The sequence below is a fragment of the Pristis pectinata genome, chromosome 6, assembly GCF_009764475.1.
Source record: "Pristis pectinata isolate sPriPec2 chromosome 6, sPriPec2.1.pri, whole genome shotgun sequence".
NCBI lineage: Eukaryota > Metazoa > Chordata > Chondrichthyes > Rhinopristiformes > Pristidae > Pristis > Pristis pectinata.
Window position 1 is genome coordinate 106,263,911 of NC_067410.1, and position 14,257 is coordinate 106,278,167.

The 14,257-nt window shown below is 46.0% G+C and overlaps 1 protein-coding gene across 14 annotated transcripts in view; it reads left to right on the forward strand.

The window, feature by feature from the left end:
• Window positions 1-14,257, forward strand: part of mbnl1 (muscleblind-like splicing regulator 1) — a 414,821-nt gene that overhangs the window by 209,070 nt on the left and 191,494 nt on the right. For 12 of the 14 annotated variants that reach the window (XM_052018920.1, XM_052018919.1, XM_052018927.1 and 9 more), the window contains one exon: window positions 1,399-2,499. The exons of the other annotated variants lie outside the window; for them this stretch is intronic. In XM_052018920.1, the coding sequence (XP_051874880.1) occupies window positions 2,326-2,499 (174 nt within the window). In that variant the 5' untranslated portion in view covers window positions 1,399-2,325. The remainder of the gene's footprint in view (window positions 1-1,398; window positions 2,500-14,257) is intronic. 14 annotated transcript variants of the gene reach the window in all.

The window sequence follows — 14,257 nt, forward strand, 5'->3', positions numbered from 1 at the left end:
AGATTAATGAGTTCAGACCCACCCACCCCCCTGCGTGCCAGTCCACGATCTTAAACACTATCCTCCTGTAACCCCTCGCAATTGCTGACTGCAGAGCCAAAGTGGTAGGTTGGGCTGGAGAATGAGTTTGAAAGCACACAGCCTTGCTAAAATTGGTTGTCTTGCTTAATTTTTAATGCTGCTGTAATGGAATCGCATTTTACCTTGGCAGAGCTTGGATTTTGCCAGCCAGTCAGACAGCACTGTGATTCCTCTGTTCCCCGTTTAACACGAACCTCGACTGCGGAAAAAAAAAGAGGTCACGATAAAGGCAGCTTTTGTTAATATCTGACTTGGCTGTGATGTATTGAGAAAAAAGTGACCACTGGCTGAATGGAGCAGTTTATAAGTCGATGTACCACCACCAGTCTGTGGCAGAAGTTGGGACCTCATTTGGTTGCGGGGTGGGGGGGGGGGGGGGTGGGTTGGGGTGTGGTTGTGGGTGGGCTGCGGGTGGGGTGGGGACAAGGGAGAAGAGAATGTAGCATTCACAGCAATTCCCTTCTTCTCTCTCTCTCCGGTTCATTCCTGGCAGTAGAAGTTGCACTGAGCCTGTTCCTCAGGCACTGCCAACTTAACTGCAGACTCTGCAGGATTTGGCTTGACCTCTGTGTGTTTGCTTGGGCATGCATGACAGCATGCGTGGGTGCGTGCGTGGGTGCACTTGCGTGTGCCACACATGCGCATGCATGCAAGAGGTGAGTGCGCGTGCATGGGAGTGCAAGTGTGCATGAGTCCATGGGTGTGAGTGCATGTGCTGCATGCATACACGAACACGTGTGTGTGTATGCAACCGTGTGGGCATAAGTGTGCTTGGTGTGGGCATAAGTGTGCACACGTGGGTTTGCACGAGTGTTGGTGCGTGTGTACGAGAGAGGTTCTGCAGGTGCTTTGGCTCTTGCTAGAAGCTGGTGAAACACTAACCCGGATTAATCAACTAACTGCATGTGAGGTGGATACGAAAGACAACAGAGTCCACTGCATCTGAGGGGCATTCTCTGCGCTTGCAGCACAGCAGCGTGTGTGTGTGTCTCACAGGCGCAATCTTTCATGTGACAGTCTACACTGTTGGCTTCCTGCCCAGATATTGCTGCACACTCTCCCTGATTGTCATCTCCCTATCATGCATTGCTTCACTGGGGGACAATCGGCCCATTATTTCAAAATGTCCAACAGCTGGCTGCATTATGCTGCTCTGTAAGTATTTGTTTGTGGTTTCCCCACATATGCAGGTAGACTTGCCTTTGCATGTTACTTCCATCTCAACACAGGAAGGGTTTTTATTTCCTTGGTTTCTTTGTGTGGGAGAGGAGTTAAATACTGGTTGGTAAAATGTTGATGTATCTGTTTCTCCTACAGGTTGGTACTGAGAAGTGCCTTTCCTGGAATCTCTGCTGCTTGGAACAGCTGCTAGGGCAGTCTCTGCTTTTTTTGCCTTGCTTGCTACCAGCTAGACTGCGTCAACTGCATATCCAACCCCTCCAGCTTTAGTACAATTGCCCGCCCCCCCCCCCCATACCCCTGTCTTTTTCCCCTTCATCCCCTTCTCCTTCATTCCCACCTTGATCTTAAAGAGAGAGAGAGATAGAGGGAGAGAGGGAGAGAGAAGTAGAGTGAAAGGAAGAACTGTTCACAGTATTTCAGGCTGGCATTTCTTTTGCTATGTCACTGTAACAAGCAAAGAATTATAACTTTACCAAAAAAAAACAACTCTGCCAGAAAGATCTGCCTGAGACAATTTGAGGGAATTACGAGAACATAAACGAGAGGAGGGGATCGCTTTAAGTTGCAGCAACTGGAGTGGCAGACTCATCGATATCGATCGCACACGCCGCTTGTTAAATCAGCTGGTTCGATATTGCGTCTTTGGATTACTATAGAGAAAGCAACCGAGGCAACTCACTCAGCAAAAAGGTTGTCCTAATTCACTGGATTTAAAACGGAATGTATCACTGAGAGTCCGAAACCCATCACGGTTCTGGCGTACATCTCCTTGACATTTTTCAGTGGAAATAAAAAGAAAGTTTTTTTAAAAAATTGGATTCACTTACTTCAAGAACACCTCGCCTCTCTAATGCCAGCCGCTTCTTCAGAGGGGAAACCTACCCGTGGTGATCTTTACAGCGAAAAAGCCTTCGAAACGTGAAGAAAGAGCGTTCTTTTATTTCCCGCCACCCTCCCCTCCCACCAAGCAAGGTCAGATTTTTCCTTTGACCGATCTACATTGCACCGCAGTTTGCCTGTTAAAGCTCCTGGAATATCTCACCCGCCTGTTAGCTCACAAACATGGCCGTCAGCGTGGCACAGATACGGGACACAAAATGGCTGACGCTGGAAGTGTGCCGAGAATTCCAAAGAGGCACCTGCTCACGGCCCGACACGGAATGTAAATTTGCACATCCTTCCAAAAGCTGTCAAGTGGAAAATGGACGTGTCATCGCCTGTTTTGACTCACTGAAAGTAAGTGCAGAAACGGCCTTCATTCCTTGTTGATTTTTGCGCGGGTGCGAGCGTGTTTTATAGTCACACGTGTGTGCAAGGCTTTCTGTCCTGGGCACATCATGACGAGGAGCTCCTGCACACTCCTGAGTATTCAGAGAGAAATTGGCAATCGTCACAAAACGTTGATTCCTTCACACATGAGTCACTGTTTATGTTATGCTTTACTGAGTGAGGTTTTCATACTGATGTCATGCGATGATTGCAGGGGTGAATGATTAGATTATAAGTTAACTGGACAGCGGTGTTGTCGACGTTAGCGCGTCCATTAATCAAAGAGCCCCCTTTTTTTAAGAAGTGAAAATTTTGCTTGAGTGAATGTCTTTCCACACCACCCAGTTACTTTCAGTGTTTACACGTTGCATCTCATTTCCGAATAACGAGAGACGTTCATGTGCTTCTGGTATCTGTCCGGCTAAAAGAATGGTGGCAGTCAAAGCATCAGATGGCTGGTGAACACCAGCAATGAATGTAGCCTGCGAAACTTGCTGACCTTCCAGGGCTTTGAGAGTGATACTTTGTGAGGAGACCCCACTATAGAATGGCAGGGCAGTTCAGCCAGATATTGGACTCTGGTGCAACACAGAGAGAGATTGTTCTGGGGCTTTATTCTCTGGAGCTTAGGAGACAGAGGTCATCTTACAGAGGTGTATAAAATCATGAGGGTCATAGATAGGGTGAATGTGCTCAGTCTTTTTCCCAGGGTTAGGGAATCAAGAACAAGTGGGCATAAGTTTAAGGTGAGAGGGGCAACTTTTTCACCCAGAGGGTGGTCCGTATATGGAACGAGCTGCCAGAGGAAGTGGTTGAGGCAGGTACATTAACGACATTTAAAAGATACTTTGACAGGTATTGGTAATTGTTATTGGTATTGGTTTATTATTGTCACTGGTACTGAGGTACAGTGAAAAACATGTCTTGCATACCTTTCATACAGATCAATTCATTACACAGTGCAGATACATTGAGTTAGTACACAGTGCATTGAGGTAGTACAGGGTAAAAACAATATCAGAATACAGAGTAAAGTGTCACAGCTACAGGGAAATGCATTGCAGGTAGACAATAAGATGCAAGGTTACAGGTAGATTGTGAGGTCAAGAGTCCATCTCATCGTATAAGGGAACCGTTCAATAGTCTTATCACTGTGGGATAGAAGTTGTCCTTGAGCCTGGTGGTATGTGCCCTCAGGCTCCTGTATCTTCTGCCTGATGGGAGAGGAGAGAAGAGAGAATGACCCAGGTGGGTGGGGTCTAGGAAAGGTTGAGAGGGATATGAGCTAAACATGGACAAATGGGACTAGCTTCGATGGCCATCTTGGTCGGCATGGACCAGTTGGACTGAAGGGCCTGTTTTCATGCTGTATGACTCTATGAAGACAGGCTGCATGGACAGAAACTGAGAGGCTTTGTTCAGCTAATGCTACAATGCATGCTAAGAAAAGTCCATTTCTGAGTCTCAGCTAGACAGGAATGTCATTACTGTCATCTATTTTTCATTCGGTTACAAGCCAATGAGTCCCAACACATTCCCCCACCTCCAAAGGAAAACCTTCTCTCGATAGTTGAACTTCCCTGTTAACATTGAGTTATCAAGGCTGCCCTCTTTGGATGTCGGAACAACACACAACTTCCCCCGGTCGTTGGGTAAAGTTTTTTAAAGTGGTATGAGAAGTTGGAGCTCAAGTGATTCCATAAGAAGCGCCTTCATCCAATTGGCTTTTAGAGACAGTGGGGTGGCTTATTTTGAGAGGCCACGGTTGTAAAGTCAGTGCAAGTGTCCGAAAGGGGGGATGGATACGTTTCTCGTGACCAAGGACAGGAGCTGGGTCAGAAGTCCCCTGTGCATACTCTCTCACAGAACAATGAGCTCAAGGTTTGTGAGACGTTGACTTACTGGCATCTTAATGCTGTGATCACTGGTGCAGGTGATCACTGCTGGGAAAATTTAAGATAGGATATCTTTATTAGTCACATGTACATCGAAACACACAGTGAAATATATCTTTTGCGTAGAATGTTATGGGGGCAGCCCACAAGTGTTGCCACGCTTCCGGTGCCAATGTAGCACGCCAACAACTTCCTAACCCGTACGTCTTTGGAATTTGAGAGGAAACCGGAGCACCCGGAGGAAACCCACGCAGACAAGGGGGGAACGTACAAACTCCTTACAGATAGCGGTGGGAATTAAACCCGGGAGGAGAGCTGTTATTAACTGGCCTGGTGTGATGAACTTGACTAGGTGAATCAGATAATTAGAGAATTTGCAGCAGAGAAGTAGGTCATCCAACCCCTCAAGTCCACATTGCTCTGTGAAAGACCAAAACATCTTGTCATGCCCACTCTGATCGGATACTCGGCATGTATTTACCAGTTTAATTAATTTGCCACAGCATTGTCTATTGGTTCCTGTGCTGCACAGTTCTATGTTTAATGTTTATGCCAATAAGGACTGAGATGGAGAAAATTGTCTTTATTCAGAAGTTGGTAATTTGGAATTCTTTACCTTTGTGGTCTGTTGAGCCTCAGTCATTGAGCTGATTCAAAACAGAGTGGTAGATTTCTCTCACTCTGTTTTGAATCAGGGGATTATGGGGATGATTCAGGAAAATGGCACTGAGGCAGAGGGTCAGTCATTAACTTGAAGAATGGCAGAGCAGGCTCGAAGGTCAGATGGCCTACTCCTGCTCCTATTTCTCATGCTGATATTATACCTGTCTGCTTTAATCCCATGCCCAGCTCTTCCCTGACTCTCATCCCCAACTTTCCCACCAGTTATCACCTGACACAGTAGCCTCCCACTTACCCCCATTGATTGGATGGTGAATAATCTTTCATTGTCATTGAACAGTGGAGGAAATGAAGACCGAAATACTAAAGGGCCTGATCACAGAGGGATGTGGCCAGCGAGAGGTACACCTGATGGTCGTCACGGACACGATGGGCCGAAGGGCCAGCTTCCTTTCTGTTTGACTCCGTGACTCTAGGCAAAAGAATCTGACCCCAGGGAACAGGCCCACGGAGCCCTGAAGGTGGCAGGACAGAAGGCATGAGGAATACTTGCCGTTATTGGCCCGAGCATAGAATATAAGGGCAGGGAGATCCATCTGGAACTGTGCAAAACATCAGTAGGCCCCAGGCACCATTCTCTGTAAAATTCTGGTCACCACACTACTGGAAGTATGTGACAGTGTTGGAGAGGGTTCAGAGGATATTTCTCAGAATATCACCAGTGCTGAAGTATGATACTGATGAAGAAAGAAACTAGGCAAGATTTGATGAAGAGGAAAATTCTGAGAGGCATGGACAGAGGGAAAAAGAGAAAAGTCCTTTTTTTCCCCTTAGTAGGGAGGTTAGTAACCAGGAAACATAGTTGGTACAACGCACACAAAGTGCTGGAGGAACTCAGCAGGTCAGGCAGCATCTATGGAGGGAAATAAACAGTCAATGTTTCAGGCGGAGACCCTTCATCAAGACTGGAAAGGAAGAGGCCAGAGGCCAGAATATGAAGGTGGGGGGAGGGGGAGGAACACACGCAGGCAGGGGACAGGTGAGTCTACGTGAGATGGGCAAGGTAGGAGGTTGGGGGAGGGGAGATGTAAGAAGCTGAGAGGCGATAGATAGAAGAGGTCTGGTCGGAGAGGGCAGTGGACCATGGAGTAAAGGGAAGGAGGTGGAGGGGGAAGAAAAGGAGGGGGAAAAGTGGGGAGGGAATTCTCTAATTATCTGATTCACCTAGTCAAGTTAATCACACCAGGCCAGTTAATAATGTGGGAGGGAAGGGTTAGATTGATATTAGAGCAGGACAAAATGTCGGCACAACATTGTGGGCCGAAGAGCCTGTACTGTGCCCTTACTGTAGTGTTGTATGATTCCATGAAAAGAGGGGAAATCGATGCTGAGGCTTGTAAGGTTGGAGACTATCAAGGCGGTTGGTAATTGGTTTATTAATGTCACGTGTACTGAGATACAGTGAAAAACTTTATTTTGTATGCTATCCATACAGATCATTCCATAAGTACATCGAGGTAGTACAAAGGGAAAAGCAAGAACAGAATGCAGAATACAGTGTTGTAGTTACAGAGAAAGTGCAGTGTAGGTAAACATTAAGGTGCAAGGCCATAACGAGGTAGGTTGAGAGATCGAGAGTTTATCTTTCTCGTACAAGAGGCCTGTTCAAGAGTCTAATAACAACGAAGCTGTCCTTGAGCCTGGTGGTATGTTGTTTTCAAGCTTTACCTGATAGAAGAATTAGAGAGGATTTGAGGAAATGTTTCACCCAGGAGGTTGTCAGGGTCTGAGGCTCACTCAGAGACAGAGTGGTGGAGGGAAAAGCCCCTCATCACATTTACAAAGTGTCTGCATGAGTGCTTGAGGACCTCTGACCTGAGCACTGGGAAGCAGAATTAACCTGGAGTCCATTTTGGCCAGCATTGATACAATGGGCTGAATGGCCTTTCCCATTCATAAGCGCACGTGGTTCTATGAAACCTGGGACTCCTGCCATGAATAGAAGTGGTTAAGGAGATAATGGAATTATATAAGTTGAAGCCATAGTACTTGAACAGTTGTATTTCAAAGTAAAGCCTTGGTGTTTGTACCAGACCAGCATGAAATCCCTTCCTCTTAACTGAGTGTTTTAACATGAAAAGCATGGGCAGGACTTCTGATTTACATCAGATCCAAACAGGTCACCTCTGACAAAAGAGCACTGCCTCAGCACTGCTCTGGGACAATGGCCAGATGGTGTTTTATTCATACTTGGGATGTTGACATGGCTAACAAGGATAAGGTAAGATAGGTACTGTATCTTTTATTAGTCACATGTACATCAAAACACACAGTGAAATGTATCTTTTGCATAGAGTGTTCTGGGGGACAGACCACAAGTGTTGCCACACTTCCAGCGCCAACATAGCATGCCCGCAACTTCCTAACCCATACGTCTTTTGGAATGTGGGAGGAAACCGGAGCACCCGGAGGAAACCCACGCAGACACGGGGAGAACGTACAAACTCCTTACAGACAGCGGCCGGAATTGAACCCAGGTCGCTGACGCTGTAATAGCATTACGCTAACCACTACACTACCATGCTTATGGAACATACATCTGGGAGGCACGTCCCCACACCTACAGTCTGTGATTGGGTTCACAGGTCTGGCAAATTTCCAAATTTAGAACTGATTTCTGGAAATTTTTTCACACAGAGGAATAGCTATTCTATTGTAAATTGGAGACAATAAGACAAGCCATTCAAGGACAGGCATCACGGTCGAAATGGACAAGCTGGGCTGAAGGGACCCGTTTCTGCATTGTACATTGTACAAGATGATAAGAGGCATAGATCGAGTGGACAGTCAGAGACTTTTCCCAGGGCGACAGTGGCTAACACGAGGGGACATAATTTTAAGGTGATTGGAGGAAGGTATAAGGGGGATGTCAGGGGTAAGTTTTTTACACAGAGAGTGGTGGGTGTGTGGAGCGCACTGCCGGCAGAGATTGTGGGGGCAGATACGTTAGGAACATTTAAGAGACTCTTAGATACATGAATGATAGAGAAATGGGGGGCTATGTGGGAGGGAAGGGTTAGATAGATATTAGAGCAGGATAAAATGTTGGCACAATATTGTGGGCCGAAGGGCCTGAACTGTGCTGTAATGTTCTATGATTCTATGACAAATAATGTGCTAAAATTTGTTTGTAGATCAGTAAACCTAAATTCATTAAATACTTGTATCTGCACCTTGTAATCCACTTCCAAAATTCACATGTATTGAAGGCAATGGAAATTAATTTCTAACACAAAGTGCAATGTACAGATTCCAGATGAAGGGTCTCAACTTGACCTGCTGAGTTCCTCCAGCAGTTTGTTTTTTGCACAGGCTCTAGCATGTGTATCTATCAAATAACAAACAAAATTCTCCCTCAAACTTTCCTCGGCCACTGACTTGGAAAGTGTCAGAGGCTTTTTCTGATTGTCCCTTACACATTGCATGCTGGGTCGGTGGGATATAGCTATGATGCCTCATGGCTCTTATCGTGCCTGGGTTAGAGACATTATGTCGAGGGCAAGGTTAAGCCTAATGTGTGATCTCTCCAAGTGCTGTCAGTTCTAAAGCGTTTAGAGACTTGGTCAGCCAAGTATACACTTTAGTTAAAAAAGTTTTGGTCACCCTGTTATAGGAAACATGTTATTAAACTAGAAAGAGTGCAGAAAAGATTTACTAGGATGTTGCCCAGACTTGGGGGCCTGAGTTACAAGGAGAGGTTGTGTAGACTAGGACTTTATTCCCTGGAACGTAGGAGATTGAGGGATGACCTGATAGAGGTTGGTAAGATCATGAGGGGCATAGACAGGGTGAAAGCACATAGTCTTTTCCCAGGGTGGGGTGCTAAAAACAAGAGGGCATAGGTTTAAGATTAGGGGCGGGAGATTTGAGAATGACATCAGGGGCAGCTCCTTCATGCAAAGGGTGGTGCGTGTTTGGAATGAGCTGCCAGAAATAGTTGTTGAGGTGGACACATTAGCAAGATTAAAAGCCATTTAGATAAGTACATGGATAGGCAAGGTGTAGAGGGCTATGGGCCCAACGTGGGCAGATGGGACTAGCTTGCTGGGCAACACAGCATGGACGAGTTGGGCCGAAGGGCCTGTTTCCATGCTGTATGACTCTATGACTCCAAGAACACAAGTAAATTGGAGCAGGAGTAAACCACCATGGTCCTTCAAGCCTGCCCCACCATTCAATACAATAATGACTGATCCATGCAGGTCTCAACACCTCTTCTGTGCCAGTTCCCCATAACCCTCAATTCCTCGATCGATTTCCTTCGTAAATATGTCCAATGATCCGGCCTCAATCACCCTGAGGGCTGAGAATTCTAGAGATTCACCACTCCTTTGAGAAAAGAAACTTCAACACACCTCAGATATTAGTGACCGGCCCCTTATTTAGTAGTAAGGTCCCCTTGTTTGGGATTCTCCCACTTTACAGGATGTGGATGTCAACGCCAGCACTTATTGCCCCTCCCTGATTACCTAAACTGAAGCGGGAGTTGAGAGTCAACCAGATAATAAACCAATTCCAATTCCGGTTCCAGTCGGTGGATCGGGAGTCACAAGGAGGCCGGACTGGCTAAGGATGGCGCGTTTCCTTCCCTGAAAGACATTGGTCAAGCAAATAGGCTCCAATGACAATCTGATAGTTGCATGGTGACCATTTCTGAGACCAGTTTTTATTACATTTATATAAATATTTGTACTAAAATTCTCTCGATGCCCTGGTCGGGGTTGAACACCTATCTTCAAAAGGTCAAGTGGCCTTCACTTTTGTCACTCAAACAAGTCTACCTCCTTGGTAACCATTAAGATTAAGTCATTGTCTTGGTTAATTTCCTTTCTGGTATTGGTATTGGTTTATTATTGTCACTTGTACCAAGGTACACTGAAAAGCTTGTCATACAAACCAATCGTGCAGGTCAATTCATTACACAGTGCAGTCACATTGAGTTAGTACCGAATGCATTGAGGTAGTACAGGCAAAAACAATAACAGGACAGAGTAAAGTGTCACAGCTACAGAGAAAGTGCAGTGCAATAAGGTGCAAGGTCACAACAAGGTAGATCGTGAGGTCAGAGTCCATCTCATTTTATAAGGGAACCGTTTGATAGTCTTATCACAGTGGGGTAGGAGTTGTTCTTAAGCCTGGTGGTGTGTGCCCTCAGGCTCCTGTATCTTCTACCTGATGGGAGAGGAGAGAAGAGAGAATGACCCGGGTGGGTGGGGTCCTTGATTATGCTGGCTGCTTCGCCAAGGCAGAAAGAAATAATGGCAGAGGTCCTGTATCTCCGGTATGCGACTCCGTCTGGTTAACCCCTCTGAACTAACCGAGCAAGGCACTCAGTTGTCACCACTACCTATTGGGGACAATCAGGGATAAGCAGGAAATGCGATCCAAGCCTGCAATGGCCAGGTCCTGAAGAATAATACAACAATAAAAGGACTTTATCTGAACTGAAGTTGAGTTTGTCGTCATGTACACAAGTACGGTGAGGGACAGGTACCATGAAAATCTTGCTTGCAGCAACATCACAGGCGTCTAGATTCGGACAATACACAGAACACAAATTATACATGAATTATACAAGACAGTGAAGAGAGAGAGAAAGAAAAGACTATAAAAACAAGACATTAGTGCGAAAAAAAGATACAATCAGAGACAAGTCCACGGTAGTGCAAGAGGTGGTCCGTAGTGTTCCGTTGCTGAGTAGGGTTAGGGTTGTGCAGGTCGGTTCAAGAACCTGATGGTTGTCGGAAAGGTAGCTGTTCCTGAATTTGGTGGTGTGGGACTTCAGGCTTCCGTACCTCCTGCCTGATGGTAGCAGCGAGAAGAGGGCATGACCCAGACGGTGGGGGGTCCTTCATGACAGATGCACCTTCTTGAGGCAGCGCCTCCTGTAGATGCTGACAGTGGTGGGGAGGGTTGTGCCCGTGATGGACCGGGCTGTGTCCACTACTCTGTGTAGCCTCTTACGTTTCTGTGTGTTGGAATTGCTGTACCAGGCCATGATGCAACCAGCTAGGATATTTTCATGAAACTCCATGGAATAGGAAGTGGCATTTTATATCAAATTAAAAGTGATGGTACTGATAGCACAACTCCAGTTCTGTAGCACCACACTGGAGTGTTGACTCAGTGTTAAATTCCCAGAATGGGACACAGCACCATGACCTATTGAACTCAAGTGTAACTCAGTCCCACCTGATCTAGTGGGGCCTTTAAAGTTAACTGGTAAAGTGCTGAGAATTGCTGATGGTGAACACTAATTAACTTGACATAAACTATTGCTGCCCAGAGCAATCAATCAGATTCTACCTTAAGCGGTGACTCAAGAGACAGCAGATGCCGGAATCTGGAGCAACACACCAAAATGCTGGAGGAACTCAGAAGGTCGGGCAGCATCTGTGGAGGGAAATGGACAGTTGACGTTTCAGGTTGTGACCCTTCATCTGGACTGGTGAAGGGTGTCGACCTGAAACTTTGACTGTCCATTTCCCTCCATAGATGCTGTCTGACCTACTCAGTTCCTCCAGCATTTTGTGTGTTGCTCAAAGTTAAAGTCGAGTTTAATGTCATACGCACAAGTACAAGTGTGCACAGGTGCAATGAAAAACTCACCTGCAGCAGCATTTACCTCATGTGGTTCCTGATCTTGAATAGAGGAGTTGCTCCCAGAGCTAACAAATCACTTGTGCCAATTCATTTGCTAAATTTGTGACCCAGAAAGTGGTAGTAGGTCAAGAGAAAAACTAATTTCACCAGTTTTAGCAGTTGCCATGGTGTAAAGGCAAACTTTTTCTTATATTCCCTCACGTAGTAAGCTTTCTGTGTCGATCCAGAATAGTCATGACATTTGGGTTGGAGTGGTCAGTGCTGCTACCTCATTGCCCCAGGGTCTCAGGTTCAATCCTGTATTTGAATGGAGTTTGCACATTCTCCCTGTGACTGTGTGGGTTTCCGCTGAGTGCTCCAGTTTCCTCCCACATCCCAAAGCATTGCTCGTGGGTTAATTGGCAATTAAAGGGGCAATGGATGGGCATGTGGGAGAGGATAGGCTTTGGGGAAAAGAAATTTGGTGAGGGGTATGAGAGTGATTGGATTACTCTTTTGGGAGCAGGCAAATGGCCTTCTTTTGTTTCCCAGTAAGTAAATATTACAATCTATTAGAATATACCCTAAACATCATGCACCACTCTCTCTCAGCATAGTGGCACAGCTAGTAAAGCCGCTGTCTCACAGTAACAGAGACCCGGGTTAAATCCTGACCTCAGGCGCTGTCCGTGTGGAGTCTGCATGATCTCTCTGTGACTGTGTGGGTTTCCTCCAAGTGCTCCAGTTTCCTCCCACATCCCAAAGACGTGAGGGTTTGTGGGTTAATTGGCCACTGTAAATTGCCCCGTGTGTGTAGCTGAGCGGTAGGATCTGGGGGGAGTTGAGGGGCAACAAACAGTCTGCTGGAGGAACTCAACGGGTCAAGCAGCATCTGTGAGGGGAAAGGAATTGTTGAAACCCTGCATCGGGAGTTGAGGGGATAGTGCGGAGGATAAAATGGGATTTGTAGAGATGGGTGTTTGATGGTTAGTGTGGGCTCAATGGGCCAAAGGCCCTGTTCCCTTACTGTATGACTCCAAGGTTCTTACATTGAGTAATTTAGGCCCAGAGTCATTTGAAGTCTAACAAAATGCCAGGATTTTGCTGCCTCATTTTTATTTCATCACATCTCCAAACTCTGCTTGGAATAATCAAAGGAGAAAGGATATTCGATAGGGATGTAGAGTCATGTAGTCGTACAGGACAGGAACAGGCCCTTCGGCCCATCATGACTATGCCACCCATTGTGCCTACCTACATTAATCTCATTTACCCACATTAGGTTCCGTCGCCTTCTATGTCTTGGCAACTTGTCCAGATCTTACTTAAATGTTGTGTATCTGCCTCCACGTTCCGGACCCCAGCCATGCTCTGTGTGTAAAAAAAACCTCCCTATTGTACAAGGTCACTCTGGGGTTCGGAAGTTTAAATAGTGGGAAGCTGTTCAAATTCATTGATGGTTCAAAACTGATGGGATACAGCTGCAGAAAAATCTGGGCAAAAGAAACAGGAGGGGATGTGAAAGAAAGCGTTTTAACTCACGCAGAAAGTGGTGACGATCAGAAGGTCACTCCATATAATGCATGGAGTTGGGGGTAATGTATTGGCATGGATAGAGGACTGGTTAACCAATAGAAGGCATAGAGTTGGCAGAGTGTTTCTCTGGTTGGCAATCAGTGGTGAGTGGGATGGCACAGGGGTGGGTGCGGGGCCCGCAACTATTTAAGATATACATTAAAGATTGGAAGAGGGGACCGAGTGTAGCATATCTAAGTTTGCTGATGACACTAAATTGAGTGGAAAAACAGAATGTGCAGAGGATGCGGAGAGTCTGCAGAAAGATATGGATAGGTTAAATGAGTGGGCAAGGGTCTGGCAGATAGAGTACAATCTTGGCAAATGTGAGGTCATCCACTTTGGAAGGAAAAATAGAAGATCAAATTGTTATTTAAATGGTGAAGATTGCAGCATGCTGTTGTGCAGAGGGACTTGGGAGTGCTTGTGCATGAATCGCAAAAGGGTGATTTGCAGGTGCAACAGGTTATCAAGAAAGCAAATGGAATGTTGGCCTTCATTGCTGGAGGGATTGAATTTAAGAGCAGGGAGGTTATGCTGCAACTGTACAGGAGTACTGGCGAGGCCGCACCTGGAGTACTGTGTGAAGTTCTGGTCTCCTTACTTGAGGAAGGATATACTGTCTTTGGAGGCAGTGCAGAGGAGGTTCACCAGGTTGATTCAGAGGTGAGGGGGTGAGCCTATGAGGAGAGATTGAGTCACCTGGGACTATACTCACTGGAATTCAGAAGAATGAGAGGGGGAATTTAGAAAAAACATATAAAATTATGAAAGGGATAGATAAGATAGAGGCAGGAAATGTTGTTTCCACTGGTAGGTGAGACTAGAACTTGGGACATAGCCTCAAGATTCAGGAGAATAGATTTAGGACGGAGATGAGGAGAAACTAGTTTTCGCAGAGAGTAGTGAATCTGTGGAATTCTCTGCCCAGGGAAGCGGTAGAGACTACCTCATTAAATATATTTAAGACACAGTTGGATAGACTGTTGCCT